We start from the raw sequence: 26494 nt of genomic DNA, 5'->3' as shown, positions 1-26494 counted from the left end.
TGAATAAGGTCTAGATCTACAAGCTCCAAGACAACCAACACTTATCCAATGAACTCATTCTTTTCTCATATGTACCAAGAACACTCCAAATCACTCAAAGGGCTCAAGAATCTCACAAATATGACTAGAGTTTCGAGGGAACTGCTTTAGAGGATGGAGGCAAAAGATAAGAAGGGTTTCCAATAAGTTAAGGTCTTTAAATATGGTCCAAGACCCAAAAATTAGGGTTTGACCCTGCCTCGCTTACACCCACCGTACTCCAGGCATGCCCAACGTACGAGGGAGAAACACCGCGACTATTTTAAGCCTAGTACGCTCAATGTACATGCCATGTATGCCCAACATACAGGACAAGACCCATTGTCATTCTAACTTGGCATGCCACCACTTTCTAAACTCTTGATTCCTTAATTAGCTGAATGTTTTGTCTGATTTATGTTATTGGATGGTGGTTATGCCCTGTGATGATAGTTATATTGCCTTAACAACAATTTTAGTAGGCAATCATATGTATGTTGCTAAAGTTGGAGATTCTTGAACTGTCATATCAAAGGAAGGAAGAGGTAATTTTTGGATTGCATATTTTTTCCTTTCCTATAAATGTTCTAGTTATTTTTTTGTTAAGTGTATTCATATTACTCAATTGATAGCTACTCCTCCTTCTGATGATCACAAACCAAGTAGAATTGATAGGAGGAAGAGAATTGAAAATGTTAACTGGGTTGTGATGTGCACATGTATGATGGTAATTTTGTTCATTTTTTTTACTTAAGTGATCAAAATTTTCAATATATGTTTTACTTCAATGTTTTTATTTTTCTCACGGTGCTTGGAGAGTTGGAGGTGCTTTAGCAATGTGGCTTGCATTTGGAAATTGTTTTTCTTAAGCAAGTTATTTGGTGGAACCCGAAATCCATGTAATTTTCGCAATATATATATATATATATATATATATATATATATATATATATATATTATAGTTTTGTATAAATATAATTCAACTCAAATGTATTAGTTAGTTCAGAACATAATTTCATTTTCTATTGATGGATTAATGAGGTAGAATTCATTCTTACGTTTAGATTAAATGTTAGAAATAACAATGAACTTTGACTGATATGTTTATTACATAATCTTACTCCTATTTCTTTCAATTGCAATGTTATATTTCGACCATTCTATCCGATTAAAGGTAAGAACTGTGATTTCGCATCTACCATAAATTTAGAAAATAACGAAAAGGTTAGAACACATATGCCTACATACATTGAACTCATGCTAAAAATACCCATAAAGGGTTTTCCAGGTTCAAACATAATCAATCAGAAGCTGACATAAGCGATTTACTTCAAATTATCAATTGATTTTGCTTCAATTTATTTATAGAGAGGCGTAATTGAACCCCAAAACACATAAAACATTTAAATAAAGAGAACTCCAAATTATCAATTGATTTAGCTTCAATATCAAGAACGTCCTTGTTGTTAGGCACGAATAATTGATGTTTGAAAACATTCTTCTAAACACAAAACATGAGTGTGAGTAGGGTTGTAAACGAACTGAACGTTCGGCGACGTTCATAAACCGTTCGGTGGGAAGTTCGTTTATGTTCGTTTATTTAGTAAACGAACGAACATGAACAAGATATCTGGTTCGTTTAGTTAAACGAACGAACACGAACAATGCTCTTGTTCGTTCATTTATGTTCGTGAACGTTCGTTTACGTTTGTTCAATTACGTTCGTTTATGTTTGTTTACGTTCGTTTGTTTATTGAAGGATTGGCTAGAAGGGAAATGATTTTGTCTTTTTGAAGTATTATTTGGTTATTTTTTGTATGGAATGACAAACAACTAATTAAAACTTTATTGTAGTGTTATATTTTTGTCGAACAACTCAGTAGAACGTTATTATTGTATGGAAATGTTGAACACATATTTGTTTTTGCTTAAGTTCATGGTTGTTTATTTATGTTCGTTTAAGTTTGTTTGTGTTTGTTTTTCGTTTAAGTTCGTTTGACTTTGTGTTCATTTATGTTCGTTTATCAACTAAACGATCGAACATAAACAAACACGAACACACTAAATTGTTTAACAAACGAACACGAACATAAAAAGTATTTTCGTTTAGTTGTTCGTGTTCGTTTGTTGTTCGGTTAAAGTTAAACAAACAAACACGAACAAGCCTCTGTTCTTGTTCGTTTGGTTCGTTTACAACCCTAAGTGTGAGTGTGTGTCGTGGTCAATTCTAGCAACAAAAGGGCGTATGTGCGTCTATGTGTTCCCGTGCTCGGTGGATTCCAATAAAAATAGTGTTTGTGTGTGTGGCTTTGGATCTGTTTTTTCTTAAAAAAATGATTTTGGTCGGAAAAGATGACCAAAAACTCATAGTCGTAGATGCTGCCAAAGATGTCAAATAAGCATTAACATACACTCTCAAGTCAATAATAGTATATCGCGTACAAAAAGATACTTTCGATGAATGAATATGTACACAAAGAATAAAATTTAGAAAATTAAGTTTATTAGAGGATCCATGACATATTTTAGAAGAAAAAAGTTCAATAAAGAAACTATTAAAAGTTAAAATGATTATAAAAAAATTTCAAACTAATTTTTTCCTATTGTTAATTAACAAATTCGATTCTTAGACATGGTCTACAAACCTCTTGTTTTTTCCACTTTCATGCCAAAAATTAGTGGTCGGTTTGTGTTGGTTGTGAGGTGAAAACGAACTCAAACCGATAATTTTGTTTTTTGGCTTTTGAAACCCATTGGGTTCAGTTTTTGGGTTTATGGGTCGGTTTATTCGATTTTTGGGTTCAAAACATGGGTTTTGGGTTTAAACTCACGTGTTTTAAGTTTCAACCCATCTTCCAACAATTCTCAATAAAATTAAACATATTCGGTGCATCGTCATATTCTTTGTGTTGAGACTCGAGAGCCTATAAGCGAGAGAAGAAAGCCTTTATCTTGTTTGCGTCTTAGTCATGGATCAACTAGGTGATTTATTGACTTGGGGATATGATTCGTGCCTTCCTAATATAGTTGTGATCGTGTCTTCCTAATGCACTTGTGATCGTGTATGTGAAAAGATGAAAGAATAAGATGAGATGAGATGAACGTTAGCAATAAGGTTAAAGTTTTGAAACTTTTCTATATTTATTGTTTTAATAAAACATAAAACATTTATTAAAAATATATTAAGTAATTAAATAATTAATGATATACATTGGGTCAGTTTCTTTGGTTTGAGTTGGTTTTTAACCCAATTGGTCGGTGTTAGTGGGTTGGTTTTAAACCGAAAATTGAACCCAAATCAAAATTATTGGTTTTGAAAAATCTAAACCATAACTGACAGTTTGGGTTCGATTTTGGTTTTTCGGTTTAGTTTTTATTGGTTTTTGCGGGTTTAGGTTTTTGGTTTCGCTTTTGCTAAGCCTACCAAAACTTATTTAAAAGTGTTTCTACCATCAGCCCTTTAGGCTGTGGGGAGTGGTCACAACCAAACCACCAGCCAATTCAGCGCCACGTAAGCATTTTAGCATTTCACAACCAACCCACTAGGTTATGGAAATGGTGTTCATCAGTGGGTTGGTAGTGAAGGGATAAAAAAGAGGAGAGAAAATGAAACTCACGGCTTTTGATTGGGTGTCTTCATGCATCTTTAGCACCACTACAACCCACTCCACACGCAACCCACTAGCCTATGGGGCGGTGTTCACCAGTGGATTGGTGTGCCAAGATGCCACGTAGGAAACTCACGCTTGATTACATTCCCATAGCCTTATATTTCCACGTACAACCCAAAAGTTTCATTTCGATTTCCAGCTTTTGTGAACCTCTTAATCGAATGTTTGACCAAATTCTCTGCATTTTACCTCTTATTCACGGATAAACGTGCTGATGAGATAACGTTTGCAGTTTTTGGCCATCTAGGAGTCGCGAGTTTCTAGAACATTCGAACAAACACCACCAATACCACACCATGATGTCTTCTTACCCTTTCCTTCTTCCTTGCTCCATCTTTCTCGCCTTCGTCGGAGCTTTCTTCTCCTCCCCGCCGCCACCAACCTATCTCCTCCTTCATTAACCTAAAACCCAGACTAATCGTTCACCTCTGTCGTCGCAACCCCTTCAACATGTGTGAACGACCTCGCTAGGGTTTAAAGCCGCCTCTGATGCATCAGCAGCAACAATCTCCGGCAGAGCCCCATCACCATGTCCACCACATCACCTTTCTACCAACCACTTTCTCTTTGCCCATCGCTTCCTTCAACAGCCAGAGCTAAGTCTAAAGTATATAACACCAATAGTTCACTTACTGGAACCGCTCGCCTTTTAGCATCTTCGTTTTCTTCAAGGTGTTTGAGAAATGTAAGTTGAAACTCACAAATTTTAATCTATTAATTAAATCCTGATCGGAACTGATGTAGTGTATATTGGTTTTCTCAATGAACCATAAATATAATCCAAACCATGACTCGATTTGTAGTAGCAAGAAACATACTTACCATTGACTTAATGAACCATAAATATATTGGTTTTCTCAATGAACCATAAATATAATCCAAACCATATTGAATGTATTCATAGTCTGTTCAACATATTTCTTCTGAGACAAATATGTTTGCGTATTAACTTAACTCCATGAAACAAGAAACATACTTACCATTGACTTAATGACTTCTTAAGATCAGATATAAGATGCAAACCCAAGTATGATTATAATAAGAAACCTCTGTAGCAGTAAGCTTCAATAAAATTTTAATAAAGGTCAAGTCCATTAAACTCAAAATAGGGATTATTAGGGGTAACAAAGATACTAACTCTAACCTACTTCCAGGGACATGCTCTTTTTCATAGCTTTTATCTTCACTTAGCACATGTTTAAACGAAATGGTGGGAGATGCTCTAAAATGTGCTAGTCAACCACCCATGACTCATGCGAATAGATGAAAGTTGAAAAATGATCATGCTTTAAACTAAAAGAATATATCTCTTCAAGAGATAGTACTTTCAAAAGATGTTCTCATCAACAACCAATAGAAATGCACATTTAATTATGTGAAATGACAAGTAAATGTAATTCGATCCAAGCACCTGGGGAATGACTTTTAATGATTTAGGATTGATATAATGTGTTAGAAACAACGTTCTAGCACATAATTTACTCCTATTAACTATCAGATTCGAATTTGTCAATTAATTTAATCTTCATCATTTTAAGCTCAAATCTCACCAAGTTGACCACTTTCAATGTTTTTTCTTCACTTAAATGGACATAAGGCATTAGAGTCTATGTCCTAACACCTTAACAACATCAATTGGCCCATCTAAATTTGTTTATAAGAAAAAAGGATGAACCTCAAAAACTCAAACCAAACACTTACAGGGAAAAATGTTACCATGAATGACCTCTTTTGATGGAATTGATAAGGAGGAATATCAACCTAATTCAATCCCTAATGCTCAAGTTCAGATCTCTTTCACTGATTCTGTGGTTTCTCTCCTCTTTCTTTCTCAAAAGCAATTTGAAGGAATGCTTGGTAAACTATAGGGTCTAGCCTCTCGTTTAAGTTTCATTCTCTACACATTTGGCCCTCTAAACTTGGAATTTGTCTGGATCCCCCTCCCCCCGAGCTGGCCTATTTCTCGCATTAGGTGTTTCTAATTTATACTTTGTACCCCTTAGGCCCTTATAACCTCACAAATTCGAAATTATAGTCCAAAGTCTAGTGAAATGACAACAGGTCAGGTAAAAGCTACACACCTTAATTTCCTATATTTGAAACCTCCAACATCTTCATTCTCATGTAGCACCTATAAACCTGATATTTACCAACTAATTATTTGATAAAAAATGAAAATGAAATTAATAAGGATAAAATATCTAACCCTTGCTTGAATCCGGGTGTTATAGTAGTACACGCAACATTTTCTTCAAAACAATCCCAGAATTATCATTACAAACGCATCTCCTTGTATAAAGCAACCAATGAGCAACAACTTTTATTTATTTATTTATTTTTTTCCTTTAAACTGATAATTTATGATGTTATCGTGTAGAACTGGAGGTTTTTATGCTTTAAAGATGACAAGTCTTCTTTGAATCATAACATTCTTAAGACTGAAGAAGATTCTTCGCCAATGGAACCAGAACCGGAATCAAATCAACCAAATGTGAACCATGGTTGGCTATTAAACCTTAGACGGGTAATTATTTAACATCAATATCCCTTTCTCAATAATCAAGAGAAAAGGAAACATTACATTACAATTACAATGCAATTTCATGTTGTTTTCAGATATTTAGGGCAGAAGCAGAAGCAAAAGAATGGACAGTGCCATGGACAGGCAAGACCATTGTTCAAGTAATGCTCCTATGGATGGCCTCTTTTTGGTTTGTAGGCTCATGGATTATTCCATTTCTGGCTCATACATCCGGTTTCAGAAAAGACGCCTTAACTTTCAGAGGCCAAGCATTCTACAGCCTCTTAACCGATGTAGCTGAAGGCATCGCTGGAATCGGAATCCTTCATTCCTGCCTCGCCCCATTCCGTCCGCTTTCACCCAATTGGTTCAAATTCAGCCTCAAAGGCAACTGGCAGCTGGATGTGGCCTTAGGCTGCCTCATGTTCCCTTTCGTCAACCGTCTCTCACAAGTCAACCTCAATCTCTTCCCAATGCTCCCCCCTGCCCCCGTCACCGTCTCAAACGTGGAACGGTCGATCCTTGCGCGGGACCCGGTCGCGATGGCGGTTTATGCGGTTGTGGTGTCGGTCTGTGCGCCCGTTTGGGAGGAGGTTTTGTTTAGAGGGTTTCTTTTGCCTTCTTTAACAAGATATATGCCTGTTTGGTGCTCCGTAATTGTGACTTCTTTAGCTTTTGCATTCGCGCATTTTAACATGCACAGAATGTTGCCACTTGTGTTTCTTGGGATTGTTATGGGTGCTGTTTTTGCACGATCTAGAAACTTGTTGCCTTCTATGCTCCTACATAGCCTTTGGAATGCCTTTGTATTCATAGATCTTATCAAGTGACACCTTCCCCATAATTATTACTATTACTTTTACTATTACTATTAATTGTACAAATACACAATAGTATTTGGTTTTTAATAATTCAAATTTTGTCATTCAGTGTCGATAGTCACAGTCTGAACGTTAAGGATATGGGCTAGATGAATGTAGTTGTCTGGAACATGAATCTGGTTTTGGCTTGGTGTTGAGTCATTTTCTGCTTCTGTTTACCGCCATTCCTCCCATACTTGATGTCAGTTTCTTTCCCCGACAGCTGAGGGGACCAATGTCGGTTGTTTTTGTTTCTTTAGGGTTGGTTGAGAATATAGTATAATTTAATGTAAATAACACCAGTATTATTTTCTAGAATTAAAGATTTCTTCATATGTGGGGTCCGGGTTATTGTGGTGTAGAATGTGTAATCGATCACATGCCCCCGCGATAGGTCTAGTGTAGTGTCTAGGTAGGCATTCAATAGATACCTACGTTCTACTTGGTTTGGTCGTTTAAAAGTTACATACATAGGCTCATAGGCTCAATCATTATATGATGTGAATTCTGAGTTGTGAGTTGTAATGAGAAATAAAATTTATGAATTATGATTGTTGGACCTCCGTTCCCTTTAAATATCCATCTATTACTATAATGCTCGATTCAAATCATTCGTTTCATAAAGTTTTACTAAAACAAGCTTGTTAGAACTTGGAACATCCCCAAAACTATAAATCATTTTCACTACAAGTAAATCTTAGTTTTGACGCATTTGCCTAAAAGTAAATGGATTTGGATTGTATGTAATGGCTAAAACAGAAAATAGCCACAAAAGAATCGGTCAAAGGCTGTATATATGTATCTAACTTTCTATGTTATCTATAAAGTTGAAAAGAGTATAAAGAAAAGTAATAATGATTCAACTTAACATATCTTTGAATATACAAGAGTTTCAGATTTACGATCTAAATATGGCTGTATATATAACTTTCTATGTTATCTATAAAGCTGAAAAGAGTACAAAGAAATAGTAATAATGATTCAACTTAAAATATCTTAGAATGATTTACGATCTAAACATATTTTGATTTTTTATAGTTTGTTTGTTATACAAGTCGTTTATGCAATTTGCAATAGGAATTCAATTCCTCCTGCCACCTAACCTACCTATGCCCTATGGTTTGGCTTATGATACATGCCACTACTCACTAGAGCCTAGAGGCTATATATGGTATTTTCTTCTACAAGTGTTTGAAATAAAAATAGGCAAGGTAAGGGGACCAATGCCTCCTCTTTTCCAATACTAAAAACATAACATGCGACATTACATCATGTGTAGGGTTAACATTTGTCGTTTACATTCCTCTTATTTCATGGTAGCAAGGACCACTTCATAATTGTGTCCTTCTTCTTGTTATAAATATATATAAGTTCAAGACGCCCAATAAACATATGCACTATTATTCTTTCAAATTTGAATCATTTCCATTCAAAATCCATGGAAGCTTCACAACCAACTTGGTTATCAAATCCAAATCCAAATTCAAATCCAAACCCAAACCCAAACCCAAACCCAAACCGAATCTCAACTCTCACCAGCCCGAATTGCTCGTTTAGAGTCTCATTTGATGAGGCTTCCTTCATTGAAATGGATCCTAACCTTACCCCCTCCAAAAGATTCCTCGTTCGTCCCGATTATGATTCTGGTTTCGATTTTCCGACATCGCAAGCGCCTTCAACACTTGTCCATGCCGATAAGCTCATTTCAAACGGGACCTTGCTTCCCATGAAATCGCATGGCCCGTCTGGCTCGGTTCCCAATTCACCTCTCTATCCCACCATTCAAGACAACAATCGTCTTCGTAAAAGCCGTTCTATGATGCTACGTAGGTGTAACCGACTCCCAAAAAGAATCATACAAAAATACATGGATTTGGTTCAACCGATTTGGTGTAGACTGAGACGGGGGAGGTCAGATAGCAGTAGGGTACAAGGAGTCGAGAACTGGGAATGTTCTTCTGCTTACGGTCCCGGTCCTGGTCCTAGGACAAGCGGTGCGTGTTGGGCGGATAACCGTCGAAGATCTTGCGACTCTGAGAGCTCGATTCATGAGGCGGTCGTCCATTGCAAGAGAACCATTGGTATGAATTGAGAGTTTGATGATGTGTTTCTATGTAGTTAATTTTGTAAAGTCTCATTGATAGTACATTAAAGGAAAAATGAATTTATGCCTTCATGTGGCAAAAAATGTTACATTGTATCATACCAATGATTGCATATTTGCATCACATGTATTGTTGGTCATATGTTTTAACTTGATATCGTTTGGCCAAAATTGTAAAGCACTAAACCTAAAGACTATTTTCTTGTTTTATCTTATTATGAAAGATTCAGACGTGAATTGTGACACCACCTACAAACTAAAAAAATGTGAGCTTTCTTTTGGTATATATATATTTTTTAGAAGAAATGGATTATAGGGTCATGATTAAGTTTTGTTACGATTTAAAATTGTTTTTAAGGTTATGGAAGTAGATAATAATAGTAGATTCGTTTGTCCCACCAAAGCAAAACAACTAAGCAAAGATTGGATAGGACCACACGCAAATCACGTGACTACATTTTTAACCTTATTTAGAGCGAGACCACTCAAGGGGGCACATAATTGAAATCGACAATGACAAAATGTGATAGAAAGATACAACCATAGAAAAGCTGTATTGCAACGTTTTTGGTCGACTAATGTGCCAAAATTCGTTATCTTTTATTTGTTATCTCTCTACAGTGTAATGTCTAATGATAGAAATAATAAAAAATATATATACATAAATACGATCCAAACATAACAAAATCACTTCTTGGAAGATATCTATTCAACAAATGTACTATCCGATCAACAATGCAGTTGACAGTGGCTTAAACAGGATGTGTATAAAATAACCGAAACTTAATCCATTATTCTTAAACATACAGGAATCCAATTCATTTCCTACTTGAGGCGGAAGTGCATTGAAAAGATTGTCAACTTATATTGTCAAATAAAAAGACTCGAAATAAAGCCTAAAGTATATAAGATATTTCAGCATTTTCATCTTTAATAAAGTATACTTTAGGAGTTTTTAGGAGAACATTTTGAAATAAAATTATATTGAAGGATTATCAATCACTTTCTAAAATTTGTGATTACGACAATATAGTCGGGGTATCACGAAATCAGATTTGAGATAATCCAAAACTGACAGTTTAAAGTCAAACCACTTCTAAATTTGAAACACAGAAAGTACCTTGTTGTTTTGTGTTATTGAGAGATTGAGAGAATCCGATGATCAATTTAGAGTATGAGAAAATCCAAAAAAAAAAAAAAAATCAGGAATATTTTCTATGTTTGTGAAGCTTTGGAGCACCAGAGAGCCCCAAGAAATAGAGCTTTCGGTTTCAAAGTTTTGCTCGCGTAATGTCCGGTTCTTCATCAAACAACTGTAAGTTGTGTTATTATTTTAGTTCGTAAACGTTAATATGAACTTATAAATAAGATTTATCAGTAATACCAGTCGTTATACTGACCGATCTACTTACGAGAATGATGTCAATGCAAGATCAGTGAGGTGTTTAAAGTGAATTTTCCAAACAATATATATTTATATGTTAAACACATCCTACTACTAATATGATCTTACCAGGTTGTTTCTTATCAGTTATACGTTAGTGTTCTTTTGGGCTTATTGATAAATATGATAAAAAACATTATAACAATTTAACTTTATAAATACGAAGAAATACTAAGACAGTAATATTTGTGTTTAGGTCGTTTTAAAAATGAAATTTGAAGTGTCAGTCAATGATCTAACTTTTCCGTTAGTCTTCCACCTATATCAAGTAAGCGCATGGTTACTTTCAAGAACATGATTTTAATACGATGTTATTAGATGACAATCTTAAAAATATGTATTATTACTTAAAAGATTACTGTTTATAAAAATATCAGATACTCTGAGTTAAAATTATACACTAAATTCGGACAGTATTGTCTAAACAGAGTTAGTATTGACAATTGATTAAAAGGGATGTAATCTTGTCTAAGTTTAAAACTAAGACATATAAAAAATATTTAGATATAGTTAAGTTGGATAAAATAATAGTCACATACTCCATTGCGATAGTACGGTGTAAACATGAAAATGGTTTGGAAATCCATTATAAGCATTATAGTCTTACTTAATAATAAAAATACGATTTATAAAGGTTGCATAGTTCGAGTTAAATTAAAAGAGTATTTAGTTACACCCTATATTGTAAAAATATTACATAAACATAAAATTGTGTTGATTACAGGCTTGTAATCTTGTTTAGTCATACACTAGGACTAAAAGGGGATGCTTAGTTCAGTTAAGCTAGGATTTTGGGTGACATCATATTAAGGGTGTGAGAAATAGGAAAGGAGAGTAGAACTTGTTCTATGACACTATCAAGTGTTATGGTACCAAATATGTACCAGAGTATAATAAAGTATTCCTTTGGATGACCGAAATGGTGGGTCTAGATCAGACAACTATAGCAATATGTATAGTTATCTACCAAAGTAAGATAACAACACTTGATCATTCTAGATGGTCTTGTGAATTACGTTGCTAGTGTGGGATCATAACCTACAGATGTAGATGAAATGGGATACCATATTCTTCAAATACTTTGATGGCTCAAGTGCCTTTACGACATATACAAGCCAAGGAAGCCCCTAGATGTGTAGTCAAACCATTACTCTAAATGATTCGTCAGGCGAGTTGATAATCATGAACTAGGATTTGTGAGAATCGGTTGGGATGCGTATGAATGGGTGTAATGTTTTATCGATATCTAAGTTAAGAGATATATCTATATTGTTTGGTAACATTTGGTTTTGCAAGTTTGATAATTATAATTTATTATTATAATAATATTAAGGGATTGAAAACCCTATGTGGTTCACTAGGTTTTCCAATCTGATACACTCAATTTATATGCATCACATGTAACAGGGTTAAAGCCATTAAAACTTGGTTAGGATGCCGAGTGATTAAGAGATAACATGCAATAGTGTTCATGACCATTAGGTCTTTACGTTGTAACAATGTTATGTATTGATTATGACATCCTTAGAGTTTGTGTATTTTGAAACAACATCTTTATTCAAAGATATTTTAATTAAACGAAACAATTTCCGCAAAATGTTTTATTATAATGGGATTTACCGCAAACAACAATAATATGCTTTTTTAAAGTGTAAAGAAAAGTTTTTTTGGTTCTGAAAAATAAGGGATGTCACATACCATGCCATGGCTATCAAGGTTTTTGAGACCCATATATTTTTCATCAAAAAATCCAAATTGACCACTCCTTGCATCTTTAGGTTAAGTATTCTCTGGTGTTGTACAACCAGCTTTACTTCTTCTTCGATAGTGATGTTATGTGAGCAATAAGAAGGACTTATTCCTTTGATGTCGGTAATTCTCCAAGCGATCGTGTTTTTGTGTTTCTTTAAAACTTTGAATAAACTCTCCTTTTTCAGCGGGTAATGTAATTTAGATGTGGGTAATGTAATTTAGATGATCCGGGAGTCCGGTTTGTGTTTCAGAGCCCGGGGGTATATCAGTAAAGTGTTAGTTCGGGCTTTTTATGAATTTTGGATTTTAGTTCGAGAACTTTTAAGGCAAGGATGAGTTGATAGAAGTGTAGAGCTTCTTGTTACCCTTCCATGGATATAAGAATAGTCGAAATTGGGTTTAGAACGAGGAAGATATGGCATTCAGAAGTTTGAAGGATTGAGGGCCCGCCTAGTACGCGGGGCGTACTAGGAAAGGGTATCGTGGGTACTCCTTGGAGTACACTGGGCGTACCAGAGTTACGCATAGCGTACTCCAGTCTGATCCAAACCCTAATTTAGGATCTTGGACCCTATTTAAGCTCCTTAACTCAACACCAAACCCTATTATTTTCAGCCTCCATCCCTTTAAACCCTGGAATCGAAACCCTAGAGTGATTTTTTGAGTTTTGATCTTTAAAAGAGTGTTTGTGGGTAGTTTGTGAAGAAGAAGAAGAATAAGAAGAGCACTTGAGGAGATAGCTTGAGCTTGTAGATCCAAGATCTTCTTCCCATTTGCAAGCATTTTGAGGTAAAAAGCTCTCACCTTGATGGTCTTTGGTGTTAGATCTACTTATTGTGTATTTTGTGCACTTGTGTATTTTGTGCACTTGTGGAGACTTTTGAGTTAAAGATGAGCTTTTGATCTACTCCAAAAGTAATGGATGCTAGATCTAAGCTCCATTTAGGCCCTATGTTCATAAAAATGCAATCTTTATGGAAGATTTTGGTCCATGCAAGCATCAAGACCTTTATTAAGTTCTTTTTGAGCCTTTGAGTCCCTTTAAGCCATGCATGAGTGTAAAGTTGCCAACTTTACTTGTTAAGAGCATTAAGAGCTTTTTTGGGGTTTTGGCTTTCTGAAGAGTACATTGGGCGTATAGGTGTACGTTCAGCGTAATGAAGGTGACATGCTTTACCAGTTTGTACCTTGTGCTTTGAAGGTGAGTACGCGGGGCGTACTCCACAAAATGTCATTTTGGGCCTTTTAAGGTTTGGGCCTTGTTGGGCCATTGGACTTTTGACTTTGAGTGATGGATTGTCGGTGGGTTTTCTTGGTATTGGTCCCATGATGGTTTTTGGGCTCCATTTAGAAGATTGGGCCATATTAGGCTTTGGAATATCATTTAGGATTTGGGCCTTGAGAGTAGTTGAGTTGGGCCTTGGCTTTAGGCCAAGTGAGATAAAGGGTAGAATGGTCTTATATCCTGGTTATGGGCTAAGTAGTTTAGACTCTTGGTTATGGGTCAGAACCCAATTAATAATTGGATGTCATTTGATGACAGCGCGGGGATTCTCCGGATCAACAGTCAGAGATTTATTCGAGTGTTTCAGCAGCTACAGGTGAGTCTTCCTTCACAGTATCCGTGGGTTGAAGGCACCAAGGCCGGCCTACTAGTTTATGGTGTAGTGTGATGATTGTCTTTCTGACAATTGTCAATTATGCCTGTATTTGTTTGATGACTCTGTGATTTCTATTATGATATTATGTAGTAGTAGTAGGGGTGAAATAGACCTAAGGGGATTGCTAGCACCTAGATATGCTTGATAGTATACGGTTGAAATAGACCGAAGGGGATTGTAAGCACCCATATATGCTTGATAGTATCCAGTTCAAATAGACCGAAGGGGTAGGCAAGCACCAAAATATGCTTGGCAGTATCCAGTTGAAGTAGACCGAAAGGGTAGGCAAGCACCCGGATATGCTTGGCAATATGTTTGTTTAGTATGTGGTATTTTTGGGGAACTCACGAAGCTTTGTGCTTACAATTTTATGGTTATGGTTTCAGCTACTTTCGGTTCGAAAGGGAAGTGTCCGAAATGATCGTAGCGCATCCACCCATGTTTCCGCATTATGACGATTTTGAGATTTTATTCTGATAATTGTTTTCTTATAAAGTACTTTTGAATATTTAGAAAAAAGATAATGGATGTTTGACTGAAAGATAATTAGTGTTTTGGTTGAATTAAAAATGAACTTTTTACCTCATAATTTTTTGGACGTTACATAAAGAGTGGGATAGATCTTTATACATCTAATGGTAGTAATTTTTGAGGGAAACAAGTTGTGCATTACAGGTGCTGGATGAAATGCTTAAGAGACCATTGATGTTTAATTTAATTGTGTTTTATTTGGTCTTACCTAGTACATCTCGAGTAACAAATGCAAATGGTTAAATGGTGAAATGGTCTTTGGTTGTGTCTGTTACGAAGCTATTGGCACATCTCTATAACTTATTTATAAAAATGCAAAAATATGATGTATTTATGCTTGTAATCAGAAGTATGCTGGTAAAAATGTGATGTATTTATGCTCTCACACTTGTATTTGTGGAGCAGGGGAAGCAAAAACATATATGAGTCAAGAGAATCTTGTTCCAAGTGTTGAATCATGATTTTGTGAAGGAACTCCAAATCAAGAGCAATTTGAAGAAACTCACAAGGGCATTATTTAGCTAAAATAACATAATTTTAATCTTAATTCATTTATTTGTAAATAGTGTCAATATTAATTAATAGTATTGAATGTTTTTATAAAAAATGTAATGAATTTTATTTCAATGTTGTAAGAATGGAATTATTAAAATTTGGTGTTGAAAAACTATTTTAATTTTGTAAAATTAATTTATTTAAATTTCAGTTTATTATAACAACCCGAAGAGGTTAAAAAATGAACAAACTTCTTATTACAAGCTATAGTCGTTTGGTCCACCTCTTCTGCTGCAACGGTTGCATAGGTGGTCCATAGACTTCATGAATTTTTGTTTCAAAAAAACAAACAACACATAAGTCATGTAAAATTTTATATAAAATTTGACTGAATCACAGATAACCAAACAAATTTAAACTCAATATTTCGTTTCATCATGACCCTACTTTGTAGGTTATACCAATGTCCATTAACAAGTAGATACAAATTGATATTTTTACGTGAAATAGTTCAAACGTCATATGTAAAAAAATAGTATTGTATAATTTTTGTAAACTAAAATCATTTCTTGTTTTGGTTTGGTCCAAAACTTTATTGCATATTTTCTAAGGTTAGTACTAGTTATCGGATTATAACGTGGTTGATGCTTTGTTCGGAAAGTTTTGGTAAAGTCAAGGTTTTCGAAATGGTCAAAAGGAAGCATTTCTAGGACGTCAAGCTTTCATCAAATGATTTTAGTATCGTGTTTTCAGTAGGGTTATGAAACATGCCATATTTTTTTTACATCGAACTTTTCCTCTACGTCGTTCAAGAATCAAGATGCAATAATTGAGATTAAACCAAATACCTTCGTTTCGGTAAATTTATGAACTTCTACAGTAATGACATTTGTTTAGATTTTGATCTAGAGTTATCTAGTTGTACACTCATAGAAGTGGAAACAAAAGATTGTGTGGTTGCCATTCTGATAATGAAAATTTGAGAAATACGTTGAAGGTATGATATTGCGAAGAACGTCGAAAATAGTGATTTTTTTTTTTTTAGCTTTTTGAGCTTGTTGAAACCAAGTGCACCAAAACCTATTAATAAATCGGTCATTTTTAGGGTTAACGAGGCTATAGAGCAGTCATATAACGGCTATATGGAAGGTTAATTTGCCCATTGATTAGATCCGAAACCATGTATAATGTATTTTCCGGAGAAACAAGTTTGGCCCGGTTTCAAAATCTCGAAGGAATTAGCTCCTTAACCGGCAGATAAGATAAACTTGAAACGGATATATTAAAATCCGGTTCCGCATAAGAATAGTTGGGCCGGTTGCATCTAAGTTGGGCCTTATATTTGGACCTTGGGTAGAAGCAAGATCGGAACTTACGAAAGACTGCAGTTAACCAGGGTCCAAGGCCGTGTGGGACTGTGCTCGGAATTGGTCAAGACAAACCCAATACGATATAGTCTGGCTATCATGGATCTACAAAAGAAGAAAAAAAAAAAAAGATTAATGGCCTTTAGTTCCTAGTCCTGGGCTCCTGGCAAATGGTGAAATGGGTCTTCAGATTTTCGGATTTAATAAAGTTCGATGGTCAATGCTTCAAATCTTCAATGGAAGCAGTAGACGAGATATCAAGATGGACGTCGGAGATGCGATGTGGCTGGTAGGGGAAAAGGGTTTGCATAAATATTATTCTATATATTATATATTGATTTTGAATAAATACAAGTTAAGTATTTAATGGTATCCATTATACATGATGACATGTCAACGTGATAAAACATGTCGCATTTGTTGATAAAAGTCAAAACTGCAAATTTGTAGTTCTTTTTTGCGCTTTACCTTTTCATTTATGAAAAAAGAAATTGTAAAACGAAACGTTCGAGCAAATAAACTTCGACAAAACAACAACAACATGCTTATATTTTATATTGTGTAAAAGCCATACTATATACATCCAAGTTCATTGGAACTTTTCTAAACTAAGTTCCTCCTTTGACTAATAACTCAAACCGTAGGTATCAGATACATTACTCTTATTGATATCCGTTTACATTTACCGGATCCTCCTCAACCTTTTCATCGCTGGAGCTCACGGATTTAAAGGGGTCTTCAACATCTTTGACTGAGCCACATGTGCCCCGGTGAAACCATTTCCGTTGTGTTTTTGGTTTCCGGCCACTAATTGCAATCCCGATGTCGTTCGGGAAAAGGTCCCGTAGCACAAAAGCATGAACAATTGTTGTTATCAGTAGCCCTGTCACGGTAACCGTAGCAGCTGTTGACAGGGTTACTGATAACGACTTGGTTACTATGTTCGAGACCTCACTTGAGTATCTAATTGTGGCGATTGCAGCTCCGGTCATTGGGAATGTGTAAGCCCACCACGCCAATGAGAACCGGAATCCCCTAAAGAAATTTACACGAACCGCCTACAAATATATACATATTAGAGCAACTCTAACCATACTTGGAAAAAAAAAATTAAGGTTAAAATTTATAATTTGTATGCATTTTGTGTTAGGGCTGGAGATGGGATTGGTGAAATTTGCATATAAAATTTACAAATTTAATTGAATAAAAAAGTGTAAAGCATATGTCCATATCGTTGGTGGTCCCACGATGCACATGTCCAACGACTATCACGTCACCAACCGTCAAATGAGTCCGAGATTTGAAGATGAGAATCCTTTATAGGATTCCACTTCCCCAACTTTTGTAGGGATACAAATTTAATCAAATAATGATAATTTGAACTTACCAGTGAAAAATAGAGAAACAAGGCAATGAAGTATGCGATACGCGAGCCATAATCAAAGGATCCATTGATTTTGGCCCATGCCATCGAGGCAACACTTGGAGCGGCAACAAATAGAAAGAAAACAGGATGAAGCTCTTTCGGGAGGGTTTCATTAGTTGGAAGTCTTTGATACAATGTTACAAACAAAACTGTATAATGAGCCAACCCAACCGCAAAAAAGAAAATCGGGCCTTCCTTGAGTCCCATTGATGCGCCCAACAGGGCCCCGACAAAGTTCCCAACCACCGATAAGTGGTTGGACGGGTTCGCCACCTTGGACAACCGCCGTTGCCCGCCGGACATCCATTGCCCATAAATCTTGAGCTCTAGACATAAAATCGGTGTCATTAACATATACCATAAAGAGTGAGGCAACTTTGTAGTGATACTATCGGGAACTCCAATAGCCAAAAAGAGTAACGCGATCCACGGGGCAAAAAAGAAGTTAACTCTAATCGGGTGGTAGTATTCTCTTCGAACCGCTTCAAAGTAAAAGATCACTTTTAGAAGGTATGTTGAGGCCACAACTGCGAAAAGAGGGACCGATATGCACCATAGAGTATAGTTCACTCTAAGGCTTATATGAAGGAAATGTGTTGAAGCGGTTGAGGCTAAATGCTTCCACATTATCGCTTGGCTACTAACACCGAGACATATACCAAATGATGAGATCGGGTAACGAAGAAGAAACGGCCATTTTTTGTCTTCGGGGAGCATTATTTCCTCAGAAGCCTGTTCAACAAACAGAAATGATATATAACTTATTTTGTAACGAACGAAACAAAAAAAATATCTGAGTATACCCTAAGAGTCTCCAACTCCGGTCCTTCTAAAGCATCGAAGTATCGGTCTACAGATAAACTCTCCCCTTGAAGGTTTTGGGGAGGGTTTATCTCTAGAGCGTTACATGATTTTCCACGTAACGTGGAAAGTTGTCTCTCAAGTCGACCCGACCATGTTTTGAATGAGTTGTATCTTTTGTCCTTCAAACCATCCATCCTAGTGTTCTTTATTGGGAGGATGAGATGGTCCAGGGATTTCCCCCGCCCCGTCTCATCAATTCCGCAGCCCGTCTGTGGATTAAATTTGAGCTCATGGGCGTTGGACATGATGTCTGGATTTTTCGGGCTATGGATTCCGATTGCTTCATGTTCCTCTTTGAACAAAACTCTTTTGGCATCGACTGGTGAAGGTGGAATGTTAACCGAAACAGATTGTTTTCTTTGTTGATTCGAAATGTTATCCGGGCTATCAATCTCGTTTCCATTGGGCTCCTGCCAAAATTACAACTTTAAGTAGATTTATAGTAAAAGTAACAATTTTTTATATTACTAAATTAAATTATAATCTTCACCAATTATGCTAAACTTTTTATGTTAAAAACATACCATAAAATGAGAATTTGAGGCATTTTGGTTGAAATCAAAATCCAGAATTTGGTTGGCATCTGCAGATCTGATCAGTGATGGAAGAAGCATTTCAGGGGAATCCTGTCCACTAATCTTCTTGCTGTGTGCCATTACATTCAACTTGTTGCTGTAAATTAAACAAAATCACTAATTTTAAATTTTAAGTCATTAAAATAAAATCAATGAAATGTAAATATATCAACATAATAATTATAAATATAGAGGTAACTAAATTGTATATCCCCCCAAAAAAAAGTTGTAGTGTTCAAATATAGTGTCATTTAATATGTACTAAAAATGGTAATCAGAATAAATCTCGTAAAAGAAATTATTTACAATACCTGCTGGGGACTTCTAGAACTGCCAAGTGTTTGAAGCTTATACACTGTAGATGCAGAAAATGAAGAAAAACTTGTACTCTTGGGGTAGTAAGACATGCATCATTGAGTTGTACCTTTAAGAAACAAGAAAGAAAGGAGGAAGAGACAGAGTAAGAGAAAGAAATGAAAGAGCACACTTTCCCCATCTCAAATGTGAAGCTGTTTATATAGCACTCACTGGGTGTAGTCTACCAAATATATTGTTTTTTAAGAGATAAAAGTATACATCCCAAATATATAAATATACTTTAAAATACCTTTTATTTACCATATATATATATATATATATATATATATATATATATATATATATATATATAATAAGTTAAAACCCGGTTAAAAAATTTAGAAAATGTTTATTATTTATTTTTTAATACATAAATAACAGTTTCTAGAAAATAGAATAGCAGTTTTCAGAAAATAGAATGTCATGTAAAGAAATGTTTTTATTTATTTATTTTTCTGACAAAGCCTTTCGGTTGTGAAATCCTTAATAAGTTACGTTAAAACTGTTAGCCTTCTCTTTAGTAGTTTCGCGAAGGTGATCAAAACTTCCAAAAAAAAGGACCCTTTTACAAGGTAGAATGTTTTTTTTTTTAATTTCCCACTCCATATTCGAAATCCTCATGGGGGGCCTTTTTACAAAGTGATGCTATAAATAATAGTTTAAGAAAGTAAAATGTTATAACAAAAAATGTTTTTTTTCTCTCTATATTCGAGATCCTCACAAAAAAAATTACAAACTAGAATGCTACAAATGTTCGAAATCCTACAAAAACATTTTACATAGTTTATTCCTCACCATTATCAATTTTTTTATTTTACACAAAAACTGTATAATACAACACTTTGGACTCAAAAGTCAACCAGGCAAGTACGTATATTGCTACTTCAAGCTGAAGGTTATAATAAACAAATGAGTAAATTACCTATTTCGTCTTTATGGTTTATCTATAATTGCACATTTGTTCCAAATTCCATTTAATCACAAAGTTATCCCTACACTAGTATGTTACTATTGTTTTGGTCCTTGTATATTAAATCAAAATGTCTATTTGTTACATTTTTTGAATTAAAAATTTGACCTTTTTTTCCTTAGAATTATATTACTTTCCGCCATCCCACCAAACCTAAAATAATCCAATTCCTCCTACTTTTACCAGGAAACCCATTCACCTATAAACATCATCAAAAGAAACCCAAAAAAAAAAGAAGTCGACTAAAATGTAACCAAACTTACACACACACTATTGTATTCCACTGTTTCAAGATGGCAACCGACATGTATTTTATAATTGTTACTTTATATTTAAAGGAATTCAATATATAAGGGAATGCTCCTGTAGGTTCTTTACCAACTTAGCATTCTTAGCTACTGAGGTTTCCACCACTACAGTAAAAAAAAAAAAGGGCATTTAAGCATGCTTTATGAAAACGTTTACAATGGCTAATAGTTTTAAATCCTAAAACCTTATCAAAAGAGCTATTAAAATTTCCAATAGGAACCAATAATGTTATTGAACTACTACATCTTCAATTGACGACCAAAGCGAAAATTAATAAACTATACCTTCCATAATCACAAATCACTGCACATATATCGAACGACTACTTCTATTTGCTATCTGTAGAACCTCTACTATTTTTAATAGTTTACTAAAAAATACAAATGAAGGTTAGAAACAGAGGAAGAGCACATGGAGTTTATGGTGTCACAATGGTGACTTGATCCGGATCCACGAAATCAACACTTATATGACTAAGCACACACACACACACATAAAGACAGTAGAGAGAAAGAGAGAGACCATGATTTATTTTCCGTTACTTTGTTTTGAATAAAACTAAACCAAAAAAAAGTAAACAATAATTAGAAAAGTTTTAAGAACATTAACCTTCTTACCTTCTTAAATCAAGTTTTTGTAGGGACTAAGGGTGACTTCAAAACCATCGTTGTGGCACAAAGAACCTATCACTCATATCCCCCGGTTCCTTCAAAAACACAAAAATGACTGCTACAAACGAAAAAACTGAAAAAGATGTAAAAAAAAAAAAACAAAGAACCGAAGTGATTCAAAGTTTTTGATGAACCTTACAATCAATGAACCGCATGTTTTTCGAGCAACAGGTAACGAATTGGAAAGGGGGCAAGAATGCAGATGCAAGGAAGGAGGCGACCGGAAGGATTGGAGAAGGAACTAAAAAGTAAAAACCCTAGGTTGGGGAGATATACGAAAATAAGATATGAATTATTACATACCTGGAGCATGATCACTAGGGGTGTAAGTGAGCCGAGCTACTCGTGAGCTACTCGGGATCGACTCGTTAAAAGCTCGACTCGAGATCGAATTAAACGAGCCCGAGCCGAGCTCGAGCCTAGATATGAGGCTCGTTTACTAAACGAGCTCGAGCCGAGCTTCAATTAATGGGGCTCGCGAGCCTAAACGAGCTTAAACGAGCCTCTCTCTCTCTCTATATATATATATATATATATACACACACACACACACACACACACATATATATATATATATATATATATATATATATATATATATATATATATATATATATATATACACACACAGAGGCTCGTTTAGGCTCGATTAGGCTCACGAGCCCACTAAATTGTTCATGAGCCGAGCTCGAGCTTCATTTTAAGGCTCGAATCGAGCTCGAGCTCGAGCTCGACCTTCCTCAAATTAAACGAGCCGAGCTCGAGCTTGGTCAGGCTCGGGCTCGGCTCGGCTCGTTTACACCCCTAATGATCACCCTCGGTATAGCAGAATCAAAATGTTGGGTATATAAGAAATCTTGGATGTAGGTATATATGAAACGGAAACGTTCTCATCCATTTTAAATATAGATTGGATTAGAATCCCCGATTTCTTGGCTAATTTATGAAATTCAAATTTCTAACCTAATTTTTTGGGATATGAATCACGGTTATTGATCCGGATAATTGTTGCAATGTATAACCATGGAGTGCGAATGAGCGGGAAATCAAAAGAGTAGTGAATATTATCATGCCACGTGGCGGTGTAAAAAAGGGACATTTGGCATATCTAGGAGTATATATATATATATATATATATATATATATATATATATATATATATATATATATATATATATATATAGAATGCTATCTTATATGTATTTGAATAATTTTAGCAGTTTTTTTAACATGTTTTACTTATAGTTAAATTTTAAAAGTTTGTCCATTCGACTAAAACACCAAATCTGTCTTTGTTAGAATAAAACAAAGAATCTAATTAAATAACCAATAAAAATAATTTTCAAAAAACGTGCTGCTTATTTTATTCTAAGAGATCAATATAATGTAACCTTTATTTTTTATTTTTTAACATCATCATTCTATTAACTTTATCAATATTAATTTAAATCCTTTATAATTATTTATTGACCATTATATATATATATATATATATATATATATATATATATATATATATATATATATATATATATAATAACTTAGCTGATCACCGTAATCTTTATTAAATAATTTAAAAACTCATGGTATAGTTTATTAATTTTAAACATATATAATATTTATAAATTTTAAAGGAATTTGACAAGAACTTTAAATCAAAACAATAAATTACACCAAATGAAATTAGAACATTATATTACTATACATGAAATTAAAATAAAGATTATTAAATTTAAAGTCTCTTATTTTTTTTTATCCCGCCGCACAACAGTTGTTTATCGGTCATGTCCCGTATATTTTCATACATATCATATAATCATTTATGGATTTAAAATATAATATTAGAAATTAAAATGATAAAAAAATAATTAGTCAAAATCCTTTCTACTAATGTCATGAATGTAGGGATGCAAACGAGTCGAGCCAAGCCCGATCCAGGTCAAACTCAGCTCGGGCTCGTTTAAGTTATATGAGGCTCGAACTCGTGTTCAGCTCGATTCGAGCTTTCTTGTACTAAGCTTGGATCGAGCTTGTAAAAAATTATACATGTTCGGCTCGGGCTCGTGTTCGGTTCGTTTTTTGTCTAACGTGCCTAAATATGCTTAAGCTCGGTTTGAACTCGTTTACTAATATAATAAATCTCTAATTCCACATATATTTTCTATTTTAATATATGAAAATAATAATAAATTATATTATATATAGGCTCGTTTATGCTCGTGAACCTAATTGAGCTTAATGACATAGGCTCGAGTTCGATCTCATTTAATAAATGAGCTTAATACGAAGCTTGAGCTCGTTTAAAATTGATTTCGATTCAAGCTTTTAACGAACCGATCCCAACAGCTTAAGTTGTTTGCACCCCTACATGAATGTTATTGAACATTTACGAATTAACATGTAACAAATATAACTTATGTTTTAAGAGACGAACATATAAACACACAAAGATATGTGATATTCATTGATTGTTTTCCATTGCCAAAGTTAACTGTCTCTTCATTACAGAACATAAAAGATGGAGAAAATGCAATTTTGTTTTTTACAGTTTTTCTTTTTACGTATCAAACTATTCTATAAAAAAAGTTTTGCTCAGTTGAAATTAATTGGTAAGAATAAACTTGAATGTCAAAAAGTATGCAACTTAAAAATATCAAAAGATATATAGTGACGTTGAGTTGCTCATTTTTAATTTCTTGTGTTATGTGTATATGTCTTGGTGTTTTCTCACTATCTAATATTTGATGGTTCAAGGTTTGTTGAACAAATGATATACGTCTTTCCATTTCAATATGATGTTTAATTCAACATATCGGTTTTGACTTTAACGACAATATAATTCCTTTGACAAACCTTATATTCATCTTCATACAAAAATAGATCCTCAAAACTACCTTTATGTGATTGTGACTGATTCTAACTTAAACTTACAGGACTTACTAACATTAATGTATGTAAGTAAAGCATACAATTTTCATTCATATTTTGACATATTACTTCAAAAAAATTATTTTTTTATATTTTGTTTATCTTTCTGTTTATATACAATGTCACATTCTATCCATAGAGAATAATAACACATGACACCATTAATTCATCTTTTAATAATATCTCTTAGTTTTGACACTTATCGTGATCATATGACTAGAAAGATGAATAAAACAAAAGATAGGAAGATATTTGATTTCTTTTTATAAAATCTAGAGTTTTTATCAACTTTGATATATATGTATTTTTTTTTTCTATTTAGTTCATAAGAGAGGAAAAAACTAGATCTTTCTCAACAAATTCTATAGCATAAACTAAGTGGTTCTTTTTGGCTGATTAAGCAACATCTTCCATATTTTCCGGTTAGCTTCTTTTTACAGCATATTAGCAAAACCTCGAGACCAAAAAAAAAAATGGTTGTCATAAAGGGCCAAACAAATGCATTGTCTATGGTCTTACATCTTCTATTTTTTAATCAACTTTGGAATATAAATCGAAACACCGCTTATCTGTTATTACCCGGCATTATATAGAAATAATTTTTGTGTAATTATCTTTAGAAATAATTGAAAAGGCAACACGCCAACACCCATCTGCATTTCAGATGTAATTTTTCTTTTTAAATAAAATATATTATGAATAAAAACAAATACACATGAGAGGTATTACCTGTGTGCATCAAATTATTTTGCTTTAAAAATAATATTAAAATCACGGGTACAATATGTGGGACAACTTATTTAGTCTAGACTCAGCACCAAATCACGATCGAAATCGAAAACGAAACAAACAAGGAAGCTCACATCGATCAGCCAAACATTGTACGAAGACACCAATGAGTGTACTTTTTCTTCTTCTTCTATTAAACTCGTTACAACTTTATAAAATTGTGTTTAGACTAAACTATAAAAATTGTTCATATATTTAAATGAAAACACTGCTATTTTGATACAAAATTTTTAAACTAGTATCATCGATCCAAAATAAGACTTTTATTGTGGTTTTGGTCTTTGGTTATTGTAAAAATACTACTTTGCTTTTATGATTTTCTTTTTCTATTTCTTTTATTATCTTTTTTAAAAAAAACAAAAGTCAATACTACAAATTGATCCTTATACTATGTATTTTTCAGAAAAAAATGTTCAAACCTTTAAAAATTGGATTGATGGTCATTTTGTTTGTATGTGGATATAATCTTTTCCAAAATTGAAATGATTATTATATACTTTTATTTTTAATTTTACATTTTTAATACTTATTTTAATATTTTAATAAGAATACTAATTTAAAAACTTTTATTTACAAAAAAAAAAACTCATAATATAAAAGCAAATTTAAAAATAACTTTTGAGTGTTTTTATGAGTTTTTAACTTTTATTTATGTATATAATTTACATAGATAGAATCTTACAACTTTTGTTAAAATGATAATAAGAAAAAAACTACAACTTTTAATTTTCAATTAGTATTGTCAAATGTAACTCAAAACATACTAATAAAAATTAAAAAAAAAAACGATGGTGTATTTTGAGAACCCGATCGATCATTTTTGTTTCTCAATCATTGTTTCCTTAAGGATTGTTTGATACAGAGAAATGAATTGCTGCAGAGAATGGAAATGTAGAGAAAGAAAATTAAGCTGGAGAAAGAGTATTGACTCCCCTATTTTGTAGAATTGAGAATTCACTAGAGAAATGTGTCTAGTGTGTCTGAAAACCATTTCTTTTGTTTTAGAGTATTATACAGTGAAATGGAAATGCATTTTTTTTACATGGTTTATTTATTTTCAAACAACATTGTTTTTATAAAAATGCATTATGATGCACATCTTAGTTTGCCAAAATAACTATATTTTATATTTATAATTTTTTATTATAACATGACTTTTTACCAAATAATTTATTTTCTTG

At 33.9% G+C, this 26494-nt stretch overlaps 3 protein-coding genes across 5 annotated transcripts; 2 read left to right on the top strand and 1 right to left on the bottom strand.

Annotated features, from left to right (window-relative positions):
* Positions 1 to 3812: 3812 nt before the first annotated feature.
* On the top strand, positions 3813 to 7135 carry LOC145088888 (uncharacterized). The gene is made up of 3 exons (XM_079027327.1): positions 3813 to 4374; positions 6067 to 6213; positions 6306 to 7135. The coding sequence occupies exons 1-3, from the start codon at positions 4219 to 4221 to the stop codon at positions 7038 to 7040; spliced, it is 1038 nt and encodes a 345-aa protein (XP_078883453.1). The 5' UTR covers positions 3813 to 4218; the 3' UTR covers positions 7041 to 7135.
* A 1299-nt stretch (positions 7136 to 8434) lies between these two features.
* Positions 8435 to 9422, top strand: LOC145088887 (putative membrane-associated kinase regulator 6). Its single transcript, XM_079027326.1, has one exon. It carries the CDS (start codon positions 8509 to 8511, stop codon positions 9160 to 9162), a length of 654 nt encoding a protein of 217 aa, XP_078883452.1. The 5' UTR covers positions 8435 to 8508; the 3' UTR covers positions 9163 to 9422.
* Positions 9423 to 16945: 7523 nt separating this feature from the next.
* On the bottom strand, positions 16946 to 21882 carry LOC145088886 (S-type anion channel SLAH2-like). 3 transcript variants are annotated; one of them, XM_079027324.1, is made up of 7 exons: positions 21736 to 21882; positions 21543 to 21631; positions 19601 to 19713; positions 19239 to 19386; positions 18654 to 19124; positions 17812 to 18582; positions 16946 to 17482 (listed from the first exon to the last, which is right to left on the bottom strand). In XM_079027324.1, exons 4-7 carry the CDS (start codon positions 19368 to 19370, stop codon positions 17087 to 17089), a joined length of 1770 nt encoding a protein of 589 aa, XP_078883450.1. In that variant the 5' UTR covers positions 19371 to 19386; positions 19601 to 19713; positions 21543 to 21631; positions 21736 to 21882; the 3' UTR covers positions 16946 to 17086. The 3 variants fall into 3 exon arrangements, with proteins under 3 accessions (XP_078883450.1, XP_078883451.1, XP_078883449.1); XM_079027325.1 differs by lacking the exon at positions 21736 to 21882 and having other exon boundaries at positions 21543 to 21643; XM_079027323.1 differs by lacking the exons at positions 21543 to 21631; positions 21736 to 21882 and having other exon boundaries at positions 19601 to 19763.
* Between the last annotated feature and the right edge of the window lie 4612 nt (positions 21883 to 26494).

The sequence above is a fragment of the Lactuca serriola genome, chromosome 2, assembly GCF_051521515.1.
Source record: "Lactuca serriola cultivar US96UC23 chromosome 2, Lser_US96UC23_V15, whole genome shotgun sequence".
NCBI lineage: Eukaryota > Viridiplantae > Streptophyta > Magnoliopsida > Asterales > Asteraceae > Lactuca > Lactuca serriola.
Note: the sequence above shows the minus strand (reverse complement) of the source record. Positions and strands in the feature narration are given on the sequence as shown.

Excerpts from the sequence above, each read along its gene's own strand:
- LOC145088888 (XM_079027327.1), top strand. The coding sequence starts at position 4,219 with ATGTCCACCACATCACCTTTCTACCAACCACTTTCTCTTTGCCCATCG. Across the intron at positions 4,375-6,066 it reads CTTCAAGGTGTTTGAGAAAT|AACTGGAGGTTTTTATGCTT; the intron begins GTAAGTTGAAAC and ends GTTATCGTGTAG. Across the intron at positions 6,214-6,305 it reads GGCTATTAAACCTTAGACGG|ATATTTAGGGCAGAAGCAGA; the intron begins GTAATTATTTAA and ends TGTTGTTTTCAG.
- LOC145088887 (XM_079027326.1), top strand. The coding sequence starts at position 8,509 with ATGGAAGCTTCACAACCAACTTGGTTATCAAATCCAAATCCAAATTCA.
- LOC145088886 (XM_079027324.1), bottom strand. The coding sequence starts at position 19,370 with ATGGCACACAGCAAGAAGATTAGTGGACAGGATTCCCCTGAAATGCTT. Across the intron at positions 19,125-19,238 it reads CCTCAAATTCTCATTTTATG|GAGCCCAATGGAAACGAGAT; the intron begins GTATGTTTTTAA and ends TAATTTTGGCAG. Across the intron at positions 18,583-18,653 it reads CGGAGTTGGAGACTCTTAGG|GCTTCTGAGGAAATAATGCT; the intron begins GTATACTCAGAT and ends TTTGTTGAACAG.